At 39.2% G+C, this 27,917-nt stretch overlaps 1 protein-coding gene across 2 annotated transcripts in view; it reads left to right on the forward strand.

Annotated features, from left to right (window-relative positions):
* Nucleotides 1-27,917, forward strand: part of LOC102937625 (N-deacetylase and N-sulfotransferase 3) — a 108,546-nt gene that overhangs the window by 64,458 nt on the left and 16,171 nt on the right. For both annotated transcript variants that reach the window (XM_043545526.1, XM_037897115.2), the window contains 4 exons: nt 19,049-19,231; nt 21,623-21,719; nt 22,599-22,722; nt 24,798-24,972. In XM_043545526.1, coding sequence (XP_043401461.1) covers nt 19,049-19,231; nt 21,623-21,719; nt 22,599-22,722; nt 24,798-24,972 — 579 coding nt within the window. The remainder of the gene's footprint in view (nt 1-19,048; nt 19,232-21,622; nt 21,720-22,598; nt 22,723-24,797; nt 24,973-27,917) is intronic.

The following is a 27,917-nucleotide window of genomic DNA, read 5'->3' on the forward strand; positions in this document are numbered from 1 at the left end:
ATGAGACTCCTATCTTGTAAATCTGAGGTAAGTTTTGGCCCCAAGGTCAAGGTGAATTTAAGTTGAAAGGCAAAGTATTGATAAAAGCAAGTTTGCCTTTGCAGCTTGTAAATAAGATTTGGTATGATGAGTTTACGCTGACCCTTAACCACTAAACTGGGATTTTCAAAGGTGCTTAAAGGAGTGGGACATCTGTTTCCTTTCAGATCCTTTGAATAGCTCAATCTAAATATTACTGTGCCCTCATTTAATACACACAACATAAGTGAGATTTCAGAGAAAAGAAGCTGTCTGTGAGCAACGCTGGAGAATTTGACTCACAATTGGCAAGCAATTCTTTTTCAAGGCTTAAATTCTTTTACACTTTAGTCTTAATTGTTTAGGGGGTTGGGTTTTTTGTGGTTTTTGTAATGTTTAGAGGTTACGCAGTGAATTTAAGAAAGAAAAAACACACATCCTCCACAAAGCTGCAGTCTCCCTAGTTCAGGATACCTGCAGGAGTCACTCTGATTTTCAGGCGAGGCAATGGCATCAAGTACAAATAGAAAATTATCCCTTTTCAGGTCAGGTACATTAATAGTGTGAGATTGGGGCAGCACTTTGGGTGGGAGGCTTCAGTCAAAAGCTGGGTGCTTTAGGAAGTTGCTGCAACTCTTCTAAGGGATGCAGGGAGGCTCAAGCACTACTCTGCTGTGTCAGAATATTGAGCAAAGCTCCTCAAGGGTAGTGTGCTAGCTCAAGAAATGGAACTGGAAGAAAAAGATACAGCACCAAAAAATTGGAGTCAGGTGGTGAACTACACTCCAGGATTAAAAAGAGGTATGGACACAACTTAGCTGACAGCAGTGTGGTAGCAAAGCTTACCATGGGGCTGGTTGCTTGAATCATAAACCCAGCCAAAAGCAAGTGAGGTGCGTGAGGAGGGTTTGTTACTTCTGAGTTTGAGAGGCCAGACATGGCCAAGTCTGAAGCAGCACTTTCTGACAGGCACTCAAGGAGCGGAGCATTCATCTTCCCCACCATGAGATATTTTCCTTGTGAGCATCCTGATTTTTACAGGTGTCATAAATATAAAGGGAAGGGGTTAAGAAACTCTGATACAGTACTATAAAATCCTCTTACCTATAAAGGGTTAAAAAGCTCAAGTAACCTGGCTGGCACCTGACCAAAATGACCAATAAGGGGACAAGATACTTTCAAATCTGGGAGAGGAGGGGGAAAGCTTTGTCTGTCTGTGTGATGCTTCTGTCAGGGACAGATCAAGAAAGCAAGCAGTCCAACTCCTATAGAGTTAGTAAGTAATCTAGCTAGAAAATGCGTTAGATTTTCTTTTGTTTTTGGCTTGTGAAATTCGCTGTGCTGGAGGGAATGTGTATCCCTGTTTTTGTGTCTTTTTGTAACTTAAGCTTTTGCCTAGAGGGATCTCTATGTTTTGAATCTTACTGCCTGTGAGATTATCTTCCATTCTAACCTTGCAGAGTTATTCTTTTATCTTTGTTTTGTTCTTCTAATAAAGTTCTGTTTAAGAATCTGATTGGGTTTTTAGAATCCTAAAAACCCAAGGCTGGTCTGTGCTCATCTTGTTTATTCTCAAGCCTCCCCAGAAAGGGGGTGTAAGGCTTGGGGGGATATTTTGGTAGAAGACGTCTCCAAGTGGTCTCTTCCCTGATTCTTTGTTAAATCACTTGGTGGTGGCAGCATACTGAATCCAGGTATGAGGATTTTTTTGTCTTGGTGGAAGTTTTAACCTAAGCTGGTAGAAATAAGCTTAGGGGGTCTTTCATGCGGGTCCCCCCATCTGTACCCCAGAGTTCAGAGTGGGGAAGGAACCCTGACACAGGGCATGACACTTGTTGCAGTGGTGCCATGTTGTTCACTTTGGCACAGGAATTCATGCCCTGGAACAAGAATTTATATACATTTTTAGGTTGGAAAAATATCATGGATTATTATGGTTTGTTTTTCGAACTCTTAGGTTTGGCAGTCTTAACATTAGCCAGTTAGGAGGAGTTACTTGACCTAGCCAATTCTTCTGCTTTGCTTCTCTAGGCCTTTCCCTACCAGCCTGTTAGTGGGCTGATGCAATCAGCACTCACCTACTGGAAAATCTGCAGTTGGTATCCACTCTACTTCTACCGTCTGCTATTTATAAGCCCTTCACTGCTCCCATCTAAATAAGCACACAGCTGCATGGGCACAGATGGGGGGTATCTGATTTAAAAAACAAAATCTGGCTTTTGTATACATTACTTGACATCTTGCCTAGCACTAATACTCTGCAATATTGCGTAGGAGACCTTTTAGTCCTAAACCTGCCGGATCATTCCCTGTGATTTAAATTAATACAGCAACACCATGCCAGCATTTGCTGTATACTTATCAGATCTCTTAAACAAAACAAGGTTGATACTATGCTGTATTTGGATGTGACACTTTTGAGGAAATAGACCATAAAATATGTGCAACATTATAGCTGCTATGCCATTGTAAATAGAACCTCTTTCTGCAATTCTGGCTGCATTCTCTCCCGCTTTTTGTTACTTTATGATTATTATTTCCCTTTTTTCCAGTGGTCTCTAAAATAAATTACTGAATATAAAAAATTATTAATATTGAGGTTTTAAAGCTGAGACTTTAATTGTACAAAATTCAAGAAATTCAAAATTAAGATTTCCTTTCACCCTGAACAGTTCGTCCTTTTGTGTTTTATTGTTTTTTATTTTTTATTTGAATTATTACAGCATGTGGAGACCCCAGTTGGAGATCAGGGCCCCCTTGTGTGAGGTACTGTATACGCATATAATAAAAAGTTAGTCCTTGCCCCAAAGAGCTTACAATCGCTATATATTGCAACACAACAGCTGATGTATAAAATGGATAAACGGGGAAGAAAGACAAGATAAACAGTGGTTTATTAGTGTAATACAAAGATGTTTCAGCATACCTGCCTAGTAGTTATTGATTGAAAGTACAATAGTGTCTTTGTATGAGTTACAATATAGTCTTTCATTGCATGATCACACAGTGTAACATTAAGCAATGTAACATTATTGAGCATACAATACAATATAAAATAATGGGAGTTAAATGCACTCTTTTTTGTAATTGCATATACACACAAATAGCATGCCAAAATTTTGCCCTGACAAATTGCAGGTATAGATTTAGGGGCTGCCTTTGAAAAGATAGACCATAAGTTTTAAATACTTATTTAAAAATCGTTCCTAAAGCTGTTTGCCTTTGGGCTGATGGATAGATAATTTTAAAAAGTAGGCATTTTTAAATACATTTTTAAAAGTGTTAAATGTATTTATATCATAAATGGCAAGTCTAGCAAAAATGTTTTATTTGTGCAAATAGTAGACATTTCAAAAGGTAAAGTACATATTTTCATATATTTCAGTGATCATGACATGTTTTATTTCAGAAACTTTCATGTACTTACCATAAAGTAGTTTGGGTTTATTTTGAGGAAATAATCATATATTCAGCCTATTACAGGAAACAAAACTTCCATTGGGAGGAATTCTCTTTATATCACTTGGCCATAGATACAAAAAACATTAAGAGGAGCCATTACATAGGAACCATTACACTATCAAGTAAATAATATTCTCTTCTAAAAAAAGTTAAATACTTATACAGTTCACAGAAATTTTATGATAAGGTGAATTTAACATTAAATTTAAGCCCTCACTATGATTTCACTTACGTTGTCGGTTTAGCTTAATGTTATGTGAATATAGGGTTTTTTTGGTGGTTTAATTTATTAACCTGGTTCTGTAGGAAATGCATAAGTGTACTTCACATTCAAGTCAATCCCCATAAAAATCAGCCCCAAAATGTTCTTTGTGGTCTGGTCATACAATGGTAGCTTTTCACCAGAGAGGCTTTCTTCCTGTAATAGTCTGGAAACAACCACAAGTACAGAATGAACCACAAAAAACAGTACCATCTGTGAATCTGTAAGCTTTTGACATATGAGAACTTGTGTTAGTGCCATTTTCCCAGGGCATTCTCAATTCACTAGCCCTGCAGGTAAGAAGAGCATCAGTCAACACAGGAAATCCTGCTCTACAAACGATCTCTGCTACTTATATTTTATGTGGGACATAAGAGCTAATGGACCAAAGAAGCTGATCTTGTGGTCTGCAAACCTCTATTTATTTTGTATGGATTTATATCTAGACTGCTGGTTGAACTGTGATCTGATAGTGGCTGTAGAAAGACCTTGGCAGCAATGCCCATTATGTTTATAAAGCATTGAGTGCTTAAGTGCTATCTAACTGTGAAAGGAGACTGAATAGTTTTATAACTCATTGCCTACTTTTTAATACTTTACATTTCTACTGTTGAAGATCTCAAAGGGCCAGATTTTCATTAATGTCAGTGGACTTGGGCCAGTTTACAGCAGCTGAAGATCTAGCACAATGTTTCATAAAAAGTAATGAATCAAGCCTCAGAAGAGTCCTGTATTGTTAGTATACAAATATTTTTCTCATTTGCCAATCAGAAAACTGAGGCACACAGGGATTATGTGGCTTGCCCAAAGCCACATGGCAGAATTAGGAAGAGACCTCAGACCTTATGGCTCTTATTCTTACTTATATGTAAGACAAATGTGGTGTCAGATATCATTAGTCATCTATCCAGCTGGGAACTCTGTTTTGTCATTGGTCTCTTGTTTCTGAGGATTACTCCTATTTCCTCTCCTTTTTCTCCTTTTATGTAGCAGTGGCTCCAAGTGGGGCCACATAGATTGGATCCTTCTCTTTGTATTCAGCTGCTTCAATAGATTTACAACTCCTTCCTTACAAAAAGAACCTTGATTCTGTGGAAACAGATGGGAGCAGGAGGAGATGCAAGCACCATATGACCTGCAAGTAATCAGTCCACAAAGCACAGTATGAGAACCACTAGTATAAGGAAATGTGAACCTACTGAACATATCAAAAGGAAGGACTGAATTCAAGTGCTGTTTGCCCTCTACCACGGTTTAAGCGGCCAAACATTTAAGGGTCCATCCTTAACCATTTGCACCTCACAAAGTAAGGTAATAATCACCATGAAAGTGGCAAAATGTGGCCCTAAGAAAATTTTAGGGAAGAACATGTTATTGTTCTTTCTAAAAAATATTTATTAATTTGCATTAATTTAACCAAAAATGTTTTTAAAATCCCAAATGATTCCATAAAAACTAAAAAAACTAGTGCAATTTCTTGGCATGCTGTATCTGTAATGGCATCAAAAATATTTCTCAAGTATCTGTGTCTGATAAAATCGTTAGACCCTTCAATGAAAGCCTGATTCATCCATCTTTGTCTGCAGTATTAAATGAATATTCTGGATTAGTAGGAACAGATTTCTGTTCAGTGTCTCAAAGCATGAAATGAGACCAATCTCCTAAGGATATCTTGTGAAGGATGAAAAAAAGTGAGCATTTAGGTTTTGAATTATATATAACCATCAGGTAGATATAGTATACTGCCACCAGCAGTATCATTTTTTGTAGGATTTACTAATGAAACATGACAAGACGACTCTATTGTTAGCCATGGGCCAGTTTGAGTGTAATTAGATCCAAGGGCCAAGCAGAATTGAACATACAAACACACCTTTGATATAAATCTATGTGAACGTTTCTCTATCTCCTGCTGTTTTTCTCTTGCTCACATACAAAACATACATCCATACTTGTCATAAATATAAAGGGAACGCTAACCACCTTTAAATCCCTCCTGGCCAGAGGAAAAAACCCTTTCACCTGTAAAGGGTTAAGCTAAAGATAACCTCGCTGGCACCTGACCAAAATGACCAATGAGGAAACAAGATACTTTCAAAGCTTGGAGGGGAACAAAGGGTTCTCTCTGTCTGTGTGTTGCTTTGGCCGGGACCAGAGCAGGAATGCAGGTCAGAACTCCTGTAAAGGGCTAATAAGCAATCTAGGTAGATATGTGTTAGATTCTGTTTTGTTTAAATGGCTGATAAAATAAGTTGTGCTGAATGGAATGTATATTCCTGTTTGTGTCTTTTTGTAACTTAAGGTTTTGCCTAGAGGGATTCTCTATGATTTGAATCTGATTACCCTGTAAGGTATTTACCATCCTGATTTTACAGAGGTGATTCTTTTGCTTTTTCTTCAATTAAAATTCTTCTTTTAAGAACCTGATTGCTTTTTCATTGTTCTTAAGATCCAAGGGTTTGGGTCTGTGTTCATCTATGCAAATTGGTGACGATTTTTATCAAGCCTTCCCCAGGAAAGGGGGTGTAGGGTGTCAAGGTTCCTTCCCCACTCTGAACGCTAGGGTACAGATGTGGGGACCTGCATGAAAAACCCCCTAAGCTGATCTTTACCAGCTTAGGTCAAAACTTCCCCAAGGTACAAAATATTCCACCCTTTGTCCTTGGATTGGCCGCTACCACCAAACAAATACTGGTTACTGGGGAAGAGCTGTTTGGAAATGTCTTTCCCCCCAAAATACTTCCCAAAACCTTGCACCCCACTTCCTGGACAAGGTTTGGTAAAAAGCCTCACCAATTTGCCTAGGTGACTACAGACCCAGACCCTTGGATCTTAAGAACAAAGAACAATCCTCCCAACACTTGCACCCCCCCTTTCCTGGGAAATGTTGGATAAAAAGCCTCACCAATTTGCATAGGTGACTACAGACCCAAACCCTTGGATCTGAGAACAATGAAAAAGCATTCAGTTTTCTTACAAGAAGACTTTAATAGAAATAGAATAAATAGAAGTAAAGAAATCACCTCTGTAAAATCAGGATGGTAGATACCTTACAGGGTAATTAGATTCAAAACATAGAGAACCCCTCTAGGCAAAACCTTAAGTTACAAAAAAGATACACAGACAGAAATAGTTATTCTATTCAGCACAATTCTTTTCTCAGCCATTTAAAGAGATCATAATCTAACACATACCTAGCTAGATTACTTACTAAAAGTTCTAAGACTCCATTCCTGGTCTATCCCCGGCAGAAACAGCATGTAGACAGACTCACAGACCCTTTGTTTCTCTCCCTCCTCCCAGCTTTTGAAAGTATCTTGTCTCCTCATTGGTCATTTTGGTCAGGTGCCAGCGAGGTTACCTTTAGCTTCTTAACCCTTTACAGGTGAGAGGAGTTTTCCTCTGGCCAGGAGGGATTTTAAAGGGGTTTACCCTTCCCTTTATATTTATGACATAGGGTTTGGGAGGATTTTGGGTGGAAGACATTTCCAAGTGGGCTTTTTCCCTGTTATATATTTGTTAGACGCTTGGTGGTAGCAGCAATAAATTCCAGGGGCAAAAGGTAAAATAGTTTGTACCTTGGGGAAGTTTTAACCTAAGCTGGTAAAAATAAGCTTAGGGGGTTTTTCATGCAGGTCCCCACATCTGTACCCTAGAGTTCAGAGTGGGGAAGGAACCTTGACAATACTACTAACCTATGTCCATCCAGCTGTGTGACAAGACTGTTTGTATATGTAAGTGGAGGAGTTTAAATTGAGAGAGCACCTGCTGTAGATTTCCAGGATCAAATGGAAACGTAATGAATTCCTCAAAGCCTATGCAGAGGCTGTATTACAGGCCAAGAGAACATTCCTATTAGCCTCCATTGAAGCTGCCAAATCCTGCTCAAGGAGCTATTCAGAGTGATAATGTACTTCATCAATCCTGAATGCCTACAACCTGCATCAGAACAGAGCACCAAGCACTGTGAAGAACTGTCATCCTGCTTTGCTGAAAAGATCACACACGTTCAGCAAGACTTCTCAAGCAGCTTGGATCCGCTCCGCTAATAGCCACCAACTGACAGCCCACCTGCATTCTTAGAGTTCAGTGCAGCCACTGATCAAATAATTCTGGAACCCTAAAGGAGTCTTGACCCAAGACTGTGAATCTGACCCATGCCTGTCCTGGCTAGTGAGAGACATGAACCACAGGTGCCACTCCTGATTAAAATAAACCAGGTCTCATTCAGAGAAAGAATCTTCCCATCCCCCTTCAAACACACAATAGTCTGACTAACAGTGAAGAAACCCAGCCAGAATATATTGGTTCTAGCCAACTAACACCAAGCGTCAAACCTCCCATTGCTGAGCAAGCTTGCAGAGAAGCTAGCCAAAGGCCGACTACAAGCAAATTTAACTGAAGCTAACAATCTACACCTAGCACAATCAAGATTCAGGCAAGGACATGGGACTGAAAGCACTTCAGTGGCACTGATGGAGGATCTCCCGGTGTCCCTAGAGGGAGGGCAGACAGCTAGTCTTCTCCTCCTGGACTTCTCTGTAGCATTTAACACTGTTGACTCTGCAATACTTCTGTCTTGCCTGACAGAGGTGGCAGGAGTTAAGGGTAATGAGCTAAAATGGTTTGAGTCCTTCCTGGAGGGATGTGCCTAACGAGTAATAATGGGAAACTGCATTTCCACTATTAGACCCCTCACTTATAGAGTCCCATGAAGATCAATTCTCTCTCCAGTCTTTTTCAAGATCTACAAGCAACTACACTAGCTGTATTGGTCAGATGACGAACTCACACTGCAGCAATGTGCAGATGACACATAATTCTACCTTCACCACATATGACCAGACCACTACCACCAAGATGGCCCAGTGCTTGGGCAAGATCAGCTCATGCATGAAGAAAAGCTAGCTGAAGCTGAACCCAAGCAAGACAGAGGTTAGGCAGAGGAAAGCATTTTGAAGGGTTTGCAGCCATGGTGCAGTTTCCTTGAGGGTACACACCCACAATTGGTCAAGTCAGTCTGTAGATTATGAGCACTTCTGGATTCCTTACTCATAATAAGCTCTCACATTACAGCCTGTACAAATAAAGCTTTGTCATCTCCCATTGGCAAAGAGACTCCATCCTATCCTATTGGATGGTGACGTGGTCTCAGTTATTCATGCCTTTGTCGCTTCTCGTCTGAATTACAGCAATGTGATATATCTGGGCCTTCAGAGTTTAGGAAACTCCAAATGGTACAGAACTCAGCAGCACATCCTCTCAGTAAAACAGGCTACCATGAGTGCATCAAACCTGTCCTTTACTCTCTATGCTGGCTTCCCATAGAATATCAATTCAAGTTCAAGTTCTCAGTCATTATCTTCAAGACACTCCATGGACTGGGTTTAGGATAGCTGAAAGACAACCTAAAGCTCTGGGATGAAAACAGTTGTCAATAACTTTGATTCTCTGGCACAATGGAGCTCTCTACAATAAGAGTAAAGTTAGTCTGTGCAGGAGAACTTCTCAGAGGCCGGTCCAAGACTGTGGAATGAACTGCTACAAGAACCAAGGACCATTACAGACCTCTCCACTTTCTGTTTCAATTGCAAGGCATATTTCTTTGACTTTGCCTTCTCTGACATAAATATGTAGCAACATGTATATTAAAAAAAAAATCCCTAAACCTAAACAAGATAGTCCACTTCTCCCCTTGGGGAGAAGATAAGAGAACAAACAACACAGGAAGGATGTGTATTCACAGTGCTTAATGAACTACTGGAAGATGTTCAGATACTTTCGTGATGAGCACAGTATAAGAACCTATAAAGAACATTATAGAGGAGTTGTATTTTCTGTAATAAAATATATGGGCTTCTGTGCTGCCTAGAGCAACTGTTGTCTGGTTAAGTCCCCAAATTAATGCAAGGCCCCAATGAGCAATACAGCATTTGCTTGTATAAAGGGACTGATGGTGACTACAGAGTGGCAGAGAAATGTGATCCATAGCGCTCATTTGTCTCTGGGCCTGCAATACCATCAGCTTCCATGCTCGATTTCGTGATGTAACTGAGTGTTAGCTCCCCCATGCATAGTGGCCAGGAGTATCAGTTCAATGATTTGTAAAATAAATCATGGTTTATTTGGATTAATTTGATTCCAAAGTAGCTATTATGGACTTCGGTTTGTATCCCAGTAATGAGAGGGTATGGTAACAGAGATGTTTCAAAGTGTTTAGTACACATCAGTAAGTTTATACATTAGGATGTGCGGTGGAATATACTCATCCAAACAGATAAATTGACTGTGGGTCTAGTTTTGCCCTATTGAAGTCAATGGGAGTTTTGTCATTGTCTTCAGTAGAGCTGGAACATATGTGCATATTCATTATGCTTTAAGATATTGGGATGCCTAAGGAACAGACTGCAGAATAATACTGAAAATATTGTAATTACATTATATAAGCAGTAGTATAGCCTAATCTGGAATACTGTTTGCCGTACATGTCACTCTATCTCAAAAAAGGATGTTGCAGAATTAGAAGCAGATAAGAGAATGGTGACAAGAATGACCATGGTCATGGAAAGAATCTAATTTGAAGAGAGATTGGAATGTTTGGGCTGTTTATCTAAGAAAGGAGATGAATAAAAGGGAACCTGATAAAAGTATATAAAATAATGAATTGTCTAGAAAGGTAGATCAGAAGGTTCTGTTTTCCCTGTCTCATGACACAAGAACAAGGGGCTATTCAATTAAATTAAAAGGTGGAAAATTCAAAAATGATAAAAGGAAATAAATATTCTAAAATACAAGTCATTTATTAGGCCCAAAAGTTCTTAATATAAAACTATGCAGCTCAACAAGGACAAAATCCAGCAAAGTAGTGAATGTTCTCATTTCTCATTGATGTCAGTGATAGTTGAGGGTTCTCAGTGCTTTCCAGAAAGCATTCTGCACCTGGCAGGATTGACACTAAAATAACTACTTACACAGTAATTCAAACTGTTGTGGCTGGATACCACACAGGAGGTTTGTCATCCCACAAGATGTCCATCAGCCCTTACTGAGGAAATCATGGCTCAGGAAATCCTTTTAAATCCCACCCCTACCCCCCAAAAAGTGTAACACATGCACTAATATGCACTTCATCAAAAGACATTAAATGTCTCTGGATCTAAGGAAGGAAGGAAAATGCACCATGGAAAGACACCCCAGTGAAAGCACTGAAGTGGTAACATCCCTACATTGAAAATAATGTATTGCACGTATGGGTTCTGTCTATGGTTACAGCACAACTGACGCAAGAAGCGAGATTGTCACAATGGTTTAAGCCCCACACCTGATTCACCCTAAAATAACTATAATTTGCTGTGCACTGAACTCTAAGTATTATTTTCCTTCATTGTCCACCTTTCCCATGTTATAGTAAGTAGAACTATTATTAAGCTAATTGACTTGCAACAAGGGAGAAATTACAATCTTTAGCACAGAAAATGAGAATGTGTATGAGAGCCAGTGGATCCTGCTATTTCTTAATGTGGGCCTTGTGAATAGTTAGACTTTGGAACTACTGAAGCAGATATAAAAGTAAAGGCACTCAGGGTCAGATCCTCCGGTCCATTAACTGCTTTGTGCAATACCTGTAAGCTAGATTTTACCTATTACGCAGTGCCCACATTGCCCCAGAAGGAGCATTGAGATGCAGGTGCCTTCCAGAGCTCTCTGAAGTGCATGGGGCAATACACTTCCTACTACACCCCTTTCTGGAACACAGTCTGCTCTCTGCATGTTGATTCTACTCTACATGCTAGTCCCACTCCACAGGGTGGTGTGGAAGAAGGCTGGGCTATAGCCTCACCTCTTCCCCATCCCTTCCTGTCCATTTTGGAATCCCTTGTGCTTCCAATAATGCTTATGGCAGCATTTCTGAGCTCCCGTGAGTTTAGGAACAGAAATTCTTCTTGGACCCAAACTGGGAAACTGCAACAGAGGAGTGAAGTGACTTACCCAAGGTCACAGAAGTAATATATGATAAAGCTCAATATAAAACTCGGATTTCCTGACTCTGAGTCCAGTTCTTCATCCACTAGACCAGATATGTAATTGTATTATTTTAATAAATGTTCCAGGATTCTAGTAGGTTTTGTGGAGAAAATACATTCCACTGTGTAAGTTAAATTAAACCAATTGGATCTATATCTTTACCAATAGATAAGTCTATGGCAGTTGTGAGACAATACTGTACTACTTTTGCCACAGAGCTCAAAAAGGAATGCCTCTTAACCAATTTAAAAATATATATATTCAAGTGTAGACTGCAACCTAATTCATTATTCTGTCATTTTGTGAGTCTAATAAAGCAAGAACAGCTGCTAGAGTCTCTGAGTACCTGAAACTGAACTCTTCTGAGAAATATGGAGACAATATCAGAACTGAAAACACAGTGTACACAATGCAAAATTAATTGGAAAATAGGTGGTCTGAGAGTTAGACATACACTTGTGGCCTGTAAACATTTGTTCAACAGCTAAAATAACAGCAATATATTTAACTTGTAATGCATCTGCTTCTAGTACCTAACAGAGATAGACTAATTAATCATCAATCATATTTTTTAAAGTGCTGAATTTACTGTATTGAATTATAAACCCTTAATTCTGTCCTGGTATATTGGTGCACAACATATTACATGAATTTGAGGTCAAAATTGTGCCCATGACAAAAATATGTAAGTGAATGGTTTAACAATAAGAAAATGAGTCAATTAAAGTTGAATTGCTCAAAGTTAGTTTGCCTTAGTCAGTTTTAATATGACAGCAGTGCCTAATCCAGGAGAAATGTGTACCTATCAGCCTTTTCTCTTATGGCTAATCTGGTCCCATGTCCAAAATGTAAAAACAGTGACAACTTTATTATACAGTTTTCTTGCTCTTTATTCCTGTATTATTACCACATCCAACAGTCCTGTGTGTAACTAACTCCCACTGAAGTCAATGGGAGTTATTTGTGCATACATATTGCAGGAAGAATAGTGGGGCCTAAACTAGATCTATGCAAAATATTTGTATCAAAATTTGAATATGCTCAAATTGAGATTGAGGTTTGGTATGTTTTACAGACCTGAGAGGAGGATGTTTGCACATTAGGAAATCCACAAACTCCACTCCAATATCCCTACCCAAGCCAGCCAGACTCTCTCTCCTTCTCTCCCTATCAGTTATTCACAATAATTGAACAAGCCCCAGGACCCACCCTACTTATCATAGTAAACTTCTCCTCTATTCCAGTGTTCCTTGGTGTGGTCCCCTCTTCTTTCTGAAGGGAGAGGATGATTGAGGCAAGAAAATGGAAACAAGGCACAGAAGGATAAGGGCGTACTCATGAATACATCCCTAAAAATAACAGTGAGGGGTCCCCAAGGTTTGTTGAATGGAAAGCAGAATGCCATGTAGAAAGGGGACTCCTTTACTTTCTCAGAAAAATTCCTGCCTGTATGAATGTTGTGGAATCTCAACTAAGAATTTCCTCACTTTCTCATTGTTAATAGGTACAACAATTTTGTTTTTTATTGATATTTATTAAAATGTCTACTTTAAAATAAAGTTTCTCTTTCTCTGGACGCATTTTATGTAAATTATTTGTCAAATATATATTGTTCTTGGCACATAAGTTAGATCATTTCAGTTCATCTTTTTCTTGCATGTGTCATTTAATAGTTGAGACCCAATCACGAGCTAAATGATCATTATTGACCTACAAGCTGTTGCACCCAGCTGGGAAGAACTGTTGTAACAAAGTCATTTCCATCACAATAAGCAATGCAGAATTGCATTCAAAAAGATAAAAGCTGTTATCTTTGGGATGCTTGTCCTGTTTCCCTTCATTTCTTCAGCACCAACCAGAAGCCAAAAGGAACTTCTGATCAGGTACCTCGAGGGTTTGGAGGGAGAGAAGAACGGAGAGAGCACTTTTGCCACTCTTATTCTGTGGACGAAAGAAAATGAAGATGCTGACAAGAAGCTGAAAGGAGCTGATTATACAGCTACCCAGACAGCTCTGTGAGGAAATAGAACAGAGGAGGGCACCTTTGCCACTGTGATTCAGAGAGGGGTGGGAGCAAGAAAGGAGTTGCTGCCCAGAGGCCATGTTTAGTCCCAAACTATCATTTTAAAGATAGTCTCTATTCAGTTTCAGTCCCCTTATGAAGGATATGAAATCCCATGGAGAGTGTGCAGTGAAGTGCAACCAAGATGATAGTTTCTTTATGAGGAAAGGCTAAGAAGGGTGAACCTGCTTGTATTGAAATACAGACAATGCTGAGATGCCATAAGAGGGCTTGAAGATAGAATAGACTAAAACAGAATGTTTTCACTGCAGGACACAGACTAAAATGCAGGCAGGTTAGAGTAAAGAGGAATTCATTCAGAGCTGGTTCACTTTAAAGACGGGGATGGCGAAATATATGAAGCTTCATTTATATCTCATGGGATTGCTCAGAGGTGCAAAAGGATTGGGGCAGGATAATAGCACAAATTATGTGAGTTGCTGGATTTAGCCTCCCTAAAACTCACATGCATTACAGTTAGGTCTCCCAGTTAGTGGTGTGGCTTTTCAAGAGAATAGATTTAACAACATATTTGCTAACACAGTAATTACTACCTAGGATGGAAAAAGAAAGCATTCCTTTTTGTTAAAACTTGCTACAGTAGAGTTTGGGGCATTGTGGTAATGGGAAAAAATAATTCAACAAAATAAAACTCAAGAAAGAAAACAAAAAATAATCCGTGCCCAGGAATAGAAGTCAGGGGGCATAAGAAACCTCCTTTGCCTTGGTTCTCCACATTGCCAGCGCCTTGCACAGGTGTGTGGGAAGGCAGGAGTGGGAAATAGGCAGAGTCTTGGCTCAGCTCTGCAACGCGCCAGCCTGTGCAGTTGAGCCAGTGTGAAGGGAAATGTAAGCTACCGAAAGGGCTGGTGCACATCAGGGGGAGCAGGGACCAGATTGTGACTCTCAAAGTGGCCACAAGGGTGCTGTAGATCACCCTCAGAATTACTCCAATGTAGAAGAAAGTTCCCTGGCAGGCACAGAGTTGGCATATCTGGCTCTGGTTCTCCTCTCCTAGAACCCCCTGGTGCATGATGCAGATCAGGTTTGTTCCCAGGGAAATGAGTGTTGCCAAAACACCGCTACACTCCAGCTATTCATGGTTGCCAGAATGGCCTACAGGGGCCTTTTGTAGATGGACATAGACTCAGGCAACCCACATGCTGATCTGACCTGTGCAGGGGGCTGCACTGACACTTAGCAAGCTCCAATGTAGGGGAGGGGCAATTGCCACCCCTTACTTCCAGTTCTGTGCAGCACTCAGGTCAGATGGGTCTTGAGCCCTAGGTCACTAATTTTTCAATGTAGCACAAGATGGAGCCATTATTTTACATTTTCACAAATACTTATGGGAAGGGCCCTACCAAATTCAATCATTTTGGTCAATTGCATGGTCAGAGGATTTTAAAAATCATAAATTTCATGATTTCAGGTATTTAAACCTGAAATTTCACAGCGTTGTAACTGTAGGGGTCCTGACCAGTGGTGAGCTGGAGCCGGTTCACACCGGTTCACGTGAACCGGTTGTTAAATTTTGAAGCCGGTTTAGAACCGGTTGTTAAAGGGGTTGGCAAACTGTGGCCCGCGGGCCACATACAGCCAGCGGGACCATCCTTTCCGAGCTCTCGGCTGGGGAAGCTCCCCTGAGAATTTTTACTCACCCAGCAGCACCCCAGGCCTTCGGCCGCACTTTGGCAGCGGGTCCTTCACTCGCTCCGGGCCTTCGGCAGCACTTTGGCAGCAGGTCCTTCTGTGCCGCCAAAGACCCAGGGCGACTGAAGGAACCGGTTCATCAGCTTCTGGCAGCTCATCACTGGTCCTGACCCAAAAAGAGTTGGGGAGTCGCGGTGCTGCTGTGCTTGCTTCTGTGATGCTGCTGGCAGTGGTGGAGCCTTCAGAGCTGGGCAGCCAGAAAGTGGCAGTGGCTGACCGGGAGCCCAGCTGTGAAGGCAGCACAGATGTAAGGATGGCATAGTATGGTATTGCCTGCCTTACTTCCGCGCTGCTACCTGAGGAGCTGGGCCCTCAGTCAGCAGCTGCCACTCTCCAGCCACCCAGCTCTGAAAGCAGCACAGAAGTAAGGGTGGCAATACCGTGACCCCCCTAAAACAACCTGTGACCCCCCCTGCAACTCCCGTTTATATCAGGACCCACAATTTGAGAAACACTGGTCTCCCCCATGAAATCTGTATAGTATAAGGTAAAAGCACACAAAAGACCAGATTTCACAGGGGGGAGACCACATTTGGTGGTCTATGACACGTTTTTCATGGCTATGAATTTGGTACGGACCTACTTATGGGCCTTATTCAACAGTCAGTGGGACTGGCAATGACTTTAATAGCTGCTTGCATGAAGAATATCTATAAATGTGGAGGAAACTACTGTTTAAATTTTCCCTGACAGAAAATATCAGGTAATTTGTAATATGTTAGCTTTAGTATAGAAGTAAAGAAGACACCTTCTGTCATATAAAGATGTCGTATATATCATGGATTTGGTAACAATAAATATGGCTTTCTGTAAAGTTTTAGTTATCTGAGTTTTAAACTGGTATTTGATCATCTCTCTTTTGTTGTAAATATTTACTCTCAAAGTATTTATAGTGTAAGAATGGCAGCAAAACTCAAATTGACATCGCTGTTGACATTTTTCCCCCTCATTGACAGTGCTTCATATATTGAAGATGATTTATTATGATCTATTCAGCCCATTTTTTTAACCTCCACTCTATAACATTCTTAAAATTATAGTGATATTCCCTTCAGGGAAAGAATAATACATATTTTCCCTGAACTAATAACCTTTTCAAGTTCTCTTCCTTTTTTCTGCCAGTGCAGTGCTGAAGTTGTTGACAGGTAAGGAATTGCCAGGAGATGAACTGACATTATAAATGTCAGAGGTCAGTACAGGTGTAGGAAAGAGAGAAGCTGCCAAGAAAGCAAGCAGTATTTTTGTGGAAACATTCCAACTATATCTTTGTTGAGCACATCAGTCCTGTTTTTGGTCTGCTCATGCTTTCAGAACTAAAAATAATAAAGGACATTTGAAAAGGTTACACATTTGGCAAAACTATGTATTATGCCTTGCCTAAGGGAATATTGCCATCTATTTCAAAATGTTACTGTCCTAGCTTAAAAAGGAAATTGTGTGCTAATAAATTATCTCTCAGCGTATCTCCTTATCCTTCTGAAGTAGCACAAAATGAAACTCCAGGCTTGAGTCACAAGGCAAGAGGTGTCACCAAATGATACTTATTAAACAAGTGTTCTGTGAAACAATACATTCAATTATTGCAAATATTGCATAATGTTCAGGTAGAATTACAAAACTAGAAATGTTAAGCTTTAAAAATGTTGTGTATCTGACAAAGCTGCAGTGCTTTAAAATACTTTGAGACCAAAACAATACAAGGTCAGCTTCTTATACTGTAGACCTCAAATTATCTCCCTCCCCCTCCCCTTTTGTTTCTTTAAGATTTGAATTCCTTCACACAAAGCAATAACATTAGTTTCTGAAGTGGTTTTTAAGTCATTCACAGGATATGTCGTTTGTTAAAAGGAGGGCTAGTTGCAAGTTTCATTGTCAATAGAACAGAAATTAATCTACAAGCAGGATTAGAAGAGTTTTTGAAACACTTAAATTTCTCATAGAAGCAAGGCAGTAGAATGTGGCTTTGCACTGGTTTCTCAAAAAATAATGGGTGGGAATTTCACTCTTCTAAGGGGCAGGGAATTGCAAGTTATTCTGTGAGCACAAGGCAGAAACAGTGAAAAACGATTTTTCATATTGTGAAAATGAAATATTTTGCAAATTGAGTTCTGATTTTGCATCCCTTACATGAATACTCCTAGTGAGCCCTAGCCTTTGTATGTCTGTATATTTATACTGTGCTCATCAACATGGTATTTGGGCATCCAATATTGCACCTCCTATTCGTGAGTGCAACTCCTGTAGGCCTCAGTTGAGGGACTGCATCTATGTATGAGCTTGATCTTGTAACCCCTTACCCACATGAGTAGTCTTTACTCAGACAGTCCCACAGGGGTGTCTCCTAAGGATGTGATCCTATAAGATTATGGGTGCTTCCTATGAGAAATTCCTGTGGAATCTTGTGGACTAGAGCACCCTCTGTTCCTTCTGGGCTCTGAGAACACTGCTGAGTCTAATGACCTCAGCTCAGAATACTCATCTGAGTAACAGCTGCATGATCAAGCCTTAGGAAAGCAAAGTACAAGCAAATTCATCAGCTCTTAAGAAATGGAGCACAATTTTTCATTACAAATATTTCATACAAAATTATTTGAAAATGTTCTGATTTGCTGCAAATTTTCTGATTCTCCCGCCCTCCCCGCCATTTCTAATTTGACTGTGTGCTCATTGTTTGAGGAAATCTTTAATAAGCAGTTGGACATTGTCAAAGGATTTACTACATCGAATAATTGTTTTTGAGAATTTAGGCCAGTTAATTAGACTGTCTGCTCGCAAAGAGCTCACAATTTCCAAACTATCAGTCTCTTATTTTTACATAACACCATTGGTATGGTAAAGTGCTTTACAGGCACATAGGAAGATGAGTTCTCTACCTTAATAATGTAGAGCTTAAATAATAACATTTGGATCACAGTATTTATAACACTAGAGGTCTGATATCCTGTTGTTCTCTAAGTACACCCTCTTCCTTTAAAATAACATCCAGATTTTTTGTTTGTTTCTAGCCCCTGCTGCTTGTATATTTCACATTAGGAGGAACATGTGCTATTTTTGCAATGCCGCTCCTGTGCCCATCTGCACTGCTATAATAAAGATGCTGTGAATATTATACAATTTGGTAAAAGTATGGACCACATTCTCACACTGAATAGTGCCATACTCCATAAATAGTCCCTTTGATTTTAGTAAGTCCACTTGAGGAGAAAAATTCTGTTTAGTGAGACTGGTGGTAGACTCTCTTCCTATGTGAACAAAACCACTGGCAGTTCTAAATAGAAGTAGTGTTCAAAAACAAACTTCCTTTGGCTGCACTGCCATCTAGTGACACAATAAAAAAAACATGTTTCAGAGTAGCAGCCGTGTTAGTCTGTATCTGCAAAAAGAACAGGAGTACTTGTGGCACCTTAGAGATTAACAAATTTATTAGAGCATCAGCTTTCGTGGGCTACAGCCCACTTCATCAGATGCATAGCAAACATGTACTTCATTTTATTTTATTTTTAAAGATCAGCATCTTCATGACCCATTTGTCCAACTATGGGAATGACCGCCTGGGGTTGTATACCTTTGTGAATCTAGCCAACTTTGTTCAGAGCTGGACCAACCTGAAACTGCAAACTCTGCCTCCAGTCCAGCTGGCTCACAAGTACTTTGAGCTCTTTCCTGAGCAGAAGGACCCTCTCTGGCAGGTAGGATTGTAAAAGAAGAGATGAACAGAGAATATTTTTGTCTTACTTGTTTGTGAAGAATTTTGTTTTAACTTCCCATCAAACAAAATGGTGATACTTAATAGTTTCATAAATCACCTTATCTTAAAGATTAAGGTAATTGATTTCTCCTGTCGTTAACAGATTGTCTTAATGTGCATCTAAAAAGAGAGGACAATTTAAATATGTTAGGAATTTGTTTCTCATTTTATTGCTGACTGCACCTGATATTTACAAATACAGTAAACACTATTGTGTAATTCCTCCCATATCTTGGATTATTTTGTAACTAACAGGAATGAAGCAATTTAAACAGTTTAAAAATAATTGATATTTTGCCATTAAGAAAATTGTATCTCTTGCCATGTGCAGTAGCAGAGGAGTGTATCCTACTAACTGGAGAGAGGATTAAGGCTCACTGGTGCCTAGACACTAATATGACTGGCATTCTAGAAATTGATTAAAAAAGTAATTCACAAAAAGGGTGGGAACTGGCCAAGGAAGAAATTTACCAATACTGGGCATAATTTGTTGATGGAATCAACTCCATTGATTTAATTATTCTTTACTTAAAAGTGAGGAAACTGAAAATATCAGGATGTGACTACCAGCTTATGCTGCAGTCTGCACTGACCCTGGAACGGACACATATTCAGTGAATCACCTAATCATTACACCACGGTCACTGAAGATACAGAGAAACAACTGTTGGAACTAGTGAACATGGCAGCACTGCTTGTGCACAAAATCAGTGACAGTTCAGTTCTTCCAGTGGAATATTTTTCTTAAGTGTTGAACTAATCTTAAGCTGCCCAAATATTGTCGAAAATTGTCTCTGAATATTCATTCTGACAAAGAAATTCACTTTCAGTGTGATCCTACCTCTTTTTGGTTGGCTTTGCACAAATATTCCTAAGGACAAGCTTTACAAAAGCAATTATCCTCAAAAAGCACAATTTAAACTTAAACACGCAAATGCTTTCCAATAGCAGATTTTGAATTATATGCCTAACCATTAATTGTGAGTGTCAAATTTAAAATTTAATACTTTAATACACAGCTTGAAATTCACACTGCTGTTATTTAGTTAAATAAAACATTTACTCAGAGAAGAAAAACAATGTCTTGTGACTTATGTAACAACTGAGCATGAATTTCAAAAATTTGCAATGTACTGTACCTGAATGACCTGCAGATTTAGATTTATTGAAAAAATTGCAAATAATTTTGAATAAAAAGTACTGACAGTGCTGCAGTTTGTTTGCATACAATTCTTATGAATATAACTAAGTTTCTTACTTCTGCTTTAAAACATTTGCACTAAATTGTAGCTGCCAATATATACAGTGTTCCTATTCATTTTACAACAAATTATATTACCAGCATATTTGTTAGTTTTGCTAGTGTAATCAAGAAGATTCTTTTGTTTGTTTGTTTTTTAAAGCCTAAAAGAAGTCTGATTTCCCCTTCTTATCCGGTATATATTGCTAAGCCACAGAACTAAGACCGATCTACATACGCAAGCAGTATTGGGACTTCTCCTTTATTTAGTGACAGCACTAGGTGCCACCTCATGCCCATATATGAAACTGGTAGCAAAATGAACTGGTATGAAAGTCTTTTTGCATGCTGTTACACACCTGCATATTTTTTACTTTGAAGAGTGTGGTAGGCTGAGCATGCACTCTTCATGCCAGTTGGAGATGCACAGAAAAGTCTGGATACCTATTTGTGAATGCAGAGGATCAAAACAAAGTTTTAAAGCTGTAATCAGCCATTCATTCATTTTAAAAACTGCAGCCTATCTTAGGGTCGTAGCTGTTATATAAGGGTAAAAGAGAATGCATTGGCAATTAGAGAACCTCATTAGTGATTTAAGTACAATTCCATTTTTATGCAAGTGATCAAATTGCTCATTTTGAATGCTCATTTTACATCTAAAGTACAATGGCTCAGATTCACCCCGGGCATAATTCCGCTGAATTCAAGCACCAGGAATGATTTGTCTGTTTGTTTTGAAGCTTGGATGGTTATATTCATAGAAGGAGATCACAGTGAAAACATTTTTTTGAATACAGTTGCTTGAACGTTCCTCTTTACACAGAGGTGTAAATGTTCCTCTTTACACAGAGATGTATTCAGAGCACTGGTCTCTGTTACATTGTAGATCTGGAGTAAATCCATTTACGCCACTGTAAGCGAGATCAGAATTTGTCACATAGCATATTGGTATCCATAATAAAGAAGCAGATAACATTTCCTACTACGATTTCTTATGGACTGATAGTTCCTGGAGATTTATGTGTGTAGGGCAAAAACTGAACAAATATAATTACAAATAAAATTCTCAGATATTGCTTTTGTCCCACTTAGAATCCCTGTGATGACAAGCGGCACAGAGATATCTGGTCTAAAGAAAAAACCTGTGATCGATTACCAAAATTCCTGGTTATAGGACCTCAGAAAACTGGTGAGAGTTTACTGCATTTTAATGAGTCTGATGATATGCAAATTCAAATTATTCCAAAGAGCATTAGTTTTAATCACTCAGAGGTCTGTATAAACCTTGATTATCTGATAGCACTTTTTATTTTCTGACATATCCAATTTTAGTAAAATAACAAATGATAAAAGTAGATGTTACACAAACAATGTAGATGTAGTGGAGAGTGTTAGATTTTTCATAGGGTTTAACTGAGAAATGATGTGATTAACACTCTGATAAACAGATCAAGTGGTGACTGAGTGATTGACACGGTTTTATCAGAGCTGAGGGAGGAAAGGACAGTAATTTTTCAAAACATGTATACAGTCCCATGGCCCCCAAGCTTCAACCTGTCCTACAGGAAAAGTGTGTCTTGTTTACAGCAACTCAATGTTATTCAGTGGAATTTACACTGCGAGTCAGGAAATCCCTACAGGACAGGTAGAATTGTAAGGCTGCAGGGTTTATTCATTAAATTTATAGTTGCTTCTCTTTGTGATCAGAAAATAGCACATTTTTTATCTACTCCCTTTCATATGCCACCAATCACCTACTGTTAAGATATCTAACAAGAGGGCTGGAATTTAAGTCAATCTTTTTTGTGACAACCTCAGCACAGATACAATAATTTTTAAAAACATTAATAGGTGTATCATCAACAGTGATGCATCCTGTATTCAATATTAATTGTACACATTTCTTTAAATGTTTTTGGTTAAGAATTATAGGACCAGGATTTCAGCTGGTGTAAATCAGCATAGAATCATTAAATTCAATGGAGCTAGGCTGGTTTACACCAGGTGAGGATCTGGCCTACAGAATATATATGCTTTGTTAACCTTTGGACTTTCATCCCATTTTCAGGTACCACAGCTTTGTATTTGTTCCTGATTATGCATCCTTCCATCATTAGTAACTCCCCCAGCCCAAAAACCTTTGAGGAGGTACAGTTCTTTAATAGAAATAACTACCACAGGGGGATTGATTGGTAAGATGGGTTATTAGTATAAATATAAAAGTTTATGTACTGTGCTCAATACAAAAATGGCATTACACTTTGTAATGTGTGTCTACACATTTTGAAAATTACTACTACTACCCTTCTAAAATGATATTTAAATGCACATAAATTATGGTAACCTCAATCAAAAACACAGTAAATGCCTAAGATGTTTACTCTCCCTCTAATGCAGCATATAAAGAGATATCTGTTCTCAACTTGAGGCAATACTAAGTAATCTTAATGAAAATTACATGTATTGTCTCAGGATGTTAATATACTTAGAATGTGCGAATAAGAGAAAAAGGAAAGCAATGTTTGTTTCTTAATTATACATCTTTTTGGGGGTGAGATTCTCATACATTTCTCAGGCAGGTACTCTGTTTCCTATTTACACATGTTTTTGAAGCTATGACAAAAGTAATATTGTAAATTGAGTATAAGATAGCATGATTAATATTTCAGGTTGAATATCTAATTTCTAAAATACCGAAAAGAGAAATCTAGTTAAAATTTCAGCTACAAGCAATTTGTTCTTGGCTTTAAATGGAAAATAGAAATTTGCCCGTCAGTTGAGGGGAGAAATGCTTTTTAAAAGTATTTTCAAGGATCAGATAACGAGGAAAATGTTCAGCAGTCAGTAAGGTAGTAAATGGGGATAAGTGAAGAGAAAAGGCTCATCATTCCCCATGGTTTACCCAAGAAGTTACCAAAGATCTCGACAAAGATACATTTGGTTGGTCTTGCTTTCAAAAAGTGCTTCAGAGTAAAATGTTCAAAGACCAGTAATACAGCGCATTAAGCAGGGAGCACCAATAAAAGATTCTTGATGCTTAGTCTTGTTTCTTTACTCTCTGGTGTCAGGGAAAAGTTATTGCCTTAGACTTTGTATTAATCCATAAAATTAGTAGCGCAAAGGCTGTTATATGTTCCAAGTGGAGAAAATTCACATACAAGTTCTTTTAAGGTGTATGGTTTTCATAGAGTTATAATTGTTGCTGCAGATTCTTATTACAAAGTTCAGTGGGTCAGCATTCGTTACTGACTGTGAGAAGTCAGTCTGATGGGTGGGAAGTAGCTAACAGCTAACTGATAACATCTGCTGACTATCCACCAATCGCGCAGACTCTTAGCTATTTTTATAAAACGGCTTTTTTATATTTATGTCAGGTGAAATTCACCCCCTTGCAGAGGGCCAACACAAGATCTGTGCAGTGGGGTAAATTTTAACCATTACAGTCAATCCACTCTAAAGAGGTTACTATATATAGTATTTTATATTGTTAACACAACAAAAGGTCAAAAGAAAAACACAAAGACGCAAATTTGTAAATTCTCTTTGCCCCCCTAAATAACAGTAAAAACTGGTATGTTGGTTGTGGATAGTCAAGTCTAATGATAATATGACAGGTTGCTTGCAACTAACTAGAACCACATAAGTGGGGGGGGGGGGGGAGCTCAGAACTAAACAAACTAAAAAACAGCCTGCTTTGTTTCCAGAAAACTGTGATACATAGAATAGTAATTCAGAAGTGCCTTCACCACTTGGAGGACTCTTGCCTGAAGAGGTAGTGAGATTTTCTTGCTAGGTTTTTAAGTAACATCTTCACGTTAACAAACTCTTGCCAGATTTGATAACAGGAACCCTGATTCTGAATATTATTTTCTTATGATATTCTGCTATGGTGTAACTGAAATGCCATCCTGTGCTGTAATACAAATAATAAAGCAATTTTTTTACAAATAGCAGAGGGCCAAATTCAGAAGTTTTTATTTTTACTCAGTCTTTACTATTGACTTTGAGAGTTTTGCCTGAGTAAGAAATGAGTGACTTCAGGAACTGGACCACTAATTTAAAGAAGATAAATTGTTTATTATACCTATAACACTTTCTTCTCACTACAAAAAACAAGGCCTTTTATTTTTGAATGTTTTTACTTGACAATGACTGTCTGTTATTTTTATGGATTATTCTCTAATATATTTAACATATGCACCCACCTTCCTTGCTTTAGTGTATGCAGGACTTTTGAGTAATTCTGAGGACAGTGTTCCTTTTCTAGGTATATGGATTTCTTCCCTATACCATCCAATGTCACCACCGACTTTCTCTTTGAAAAAAGTGCCAACTACTTCCATTCTGAGGAAGCTCCCAAACGAGTTGCTTCCCTGATCCCTAAGGCCAAGATCATCACCATTCTCATCGACCCATCAGATCGGGCATACTCCTGGTATCAGGTAGGGACTTTGAAAAATACAGGCAGGTTCTAGTTGAATATGTATAAAACAGTTTTATCTGGGATCCTCTCAATATATTGTGATCAAATATTGAAAACCAAAGTGGTTTGATCAGGTAAGCATTTATTTAAAAACCCGTTCATCACCCAACAATTACCTATGAGTACAGAAAAACCTTCCTGTACATATAAACTTGATAATCCACTCTTTTAAAATATATAAACACTGAAGGCCATATTTTTCAGAACTCTGGCTGTAATATGTGATGCAAAGAAAGTGCTTGCATGAATAACTGCATGTAAAGAACGTGCATTTACGCAATTAATTGTGCATCTGAGTGCCATGCATGTGAACAGTTGCCCAATTTGTGCTTCCAAATATGAGGTATGTACATGCAATTACTCACGGTCTCAGTTTTTTGCAGACACAGAATAAGGCCTGAATTTTGAGTAAGGTTAACTTTTAAACATTTGTTAAACTGACCGTAGTAAAGGAACATATGTTGGGCCCTACCAAATTCATGGTCCATTTTGGTCAATTTCACTGTCATAGGATTTTGAAAATCATAAATTTCATGATTTCAGCTATTTAAATCTGAAGTTTCATGGTGTTGTAATTGAAAGAATCCTGACCCAAAAAGGAGTTGTGGGGAGGTCACAAGGCTATTGTATGGGGGGTTGCAATACTGCTACCCTTATTTCTGCGCTGCTGGTGATGGCAGCTGGAGAGCGGCGACTGCTGGCCGGGAGCCCAGCTCTGAAGACAGAACTGCTGCCAGCAGCAGCGCAGACAGTAAGGAGGGCATGGTATGGTGCTGCCACCCTTACTTCTGTGCTGCCGCCCTCAGAGCTGAGCTCTCAGTCAGCAACCGCTACTCTCTGGCCGCCCAGCTCTGAAGGCAGCAGAACAGAAGTAAGGCTGGCATGGGATGGTATTGCCACCTTTACTTTTGTGCTGCTGCTGGTGGGGTGCTGCCTTCAAAGCTGGGCACCTGGCCAACAGCTGCCACTCTCCAGCTGCCCAGCTCTGAAGGCAGCGCAGAAGTAAGGGTGGCAATGCTGTGACCCCCCTAAAATAACCTTGTGACCCCCTGCAACTCACTTTTGGGTCAGGACCCCCAATTTTATAAATGTTGGTCTCCCCCATGAAATCTGTATAGTATAAGGCAGTGTTTCCCAAACTTGGGCGCGGGCCGAGGGACTTACTGGCCACCGCTTCCCGCAGCCCCCGTTGGGGCCGGGCACAGCGAACCGCGGCCAGTGAGAGCCACGATCGGCCGAACCTGCGGACGCGGCAGGTAAACAAACTGGCCCGGCCCGCCAGGGGCTTTCCCTGAACAAGCGGCGTCCCAAGTTGGGGAAACACTGGTATTAGGTAAAAGCACACAAACGATCAGATTTCATGCTCCATGATACATTTTTCATGACCATGAATTTGGTAGGGCCCTAAACATGTGGTAACAAATGGGCGTACATTGTAACCAAATTGATATACTCATCAGGCTTGAATGCATAACAGTTGTACATCTCAGACCAATAAAGAAATTAAAACACAAAACAGACTCAGAACCATTTCATCATCCACTGGAAAAAAATTACTCTAGTAGCAGTTGAAATAAAACTTGCAACTTAAATCCAATATCAGTACCAAATATTTTTTTTACTTACACACAATAAAGCTTAGTACTCTATTTTACCTCAGAGTTCAGTCAGTACTACTGAAGTACCATTCTTGCTGCCATTCTCTTTGGCATCATAACAAACAAGCAAGCCAGGTTAACGCTGAAGGGGAACTTTGAATATCTTAAATTCAAAATAAAGAAAAGGAGTACTTGTGGCACCTTAGAGACTAACAAATTTATTTGAGCATAAGCTTTCGTGAGCTACAGCTCACTTCATCCGATGCATTCAGTGGAAAATACAGTGGGGAGATTTATATACATAGAGAACATGAAACAATGGGTGTTACCATACACACTGTAACGAGAGTGATTACTTAAGGTGAACTATTACCGGGGGGGCAAGAAACCTTTTGTAGTGATAATCAGGGTGGGCCATTTCCAGCAGTTGACAAGAACGTCTGAGGAACAGTGGGGGGTGGGGAGGAAAATAAACATGGGGAAATAGTTTTACTTTGTGGAATGACACATCCACTCATAGTCTTTATTCAAGCCTAAGTTAATTGTATCCAGTTTGAAAATTAATTCCAATTCAGCAGTCTCTCGTTGGAGTCTGTTTCTGAAGTTTTTTTGTTGAAGAACTGCAACTTTTAGGTCTGAAATCGAGTGACCAAAGAGATTGACGTGTTCTCTGACTGGTTTTTGAATGTTATAATTCTTGACGTCTAATTTGTGTCCATTTATTCTTTTACGTAGAGACTGTCCAGTTTGACCAATGTACATGGCAGAGAGGCATTGTTGGCACATGATGGCATATATCACATTGGTAGATGTGCAGGTGAACGAGCCTCTGATAGTGTGGCTGATGTTATTAGGCCCTATGATGGTGTCCCCTGACTAGATATGTGGACACAGTTGGCAACGGGCTTTGTTGCAAGGATAGGTTCCTAGGTTAGTGGTTCTGTTGTGTGGTGTGTGGTTGCCGGTGAGTGGCCTGTCTCCCAAGATCTGTGAGAGTGATGGGCTTGCTTTACTAACAATAATAACAGCAGCACCTATGGTCAAAATTTTTTTCTTAGTAAAACACAACATCTCTTTGTAAGTTATTCAGTAACTACTGTATACTATTCCATCATGCAAGTTTGTACCTCATTTTTTGATCCATGAAATAGTAAATACAATTATTTTATCTGTCTTTTATCTATAAGTATTTCTATAATGCCTATCACTATGCCATCTAGTTACATACACGGGGTATTTGAAACAGTGGGATCTGTCCACCCTCTTCTTAATTGTTGGCTCTTATTTCAAAAAGTCCCTTTCTTCT

Source organism: Chelonia mydas, chromosome 4 (genome assembly GCF_015237465.2).
Source record: "Chelonia mydas isolate rCheMyd1 chromosome 4, rCheMyd1.pri.v2, whole genome shotgun sequence".
In the NCBI taxonomy this organism is placed as follows: Eukaryota; Metazoa; Chordata; order Testudines; family Cheloniidae; genus Chelonia; species Chelonia mydas.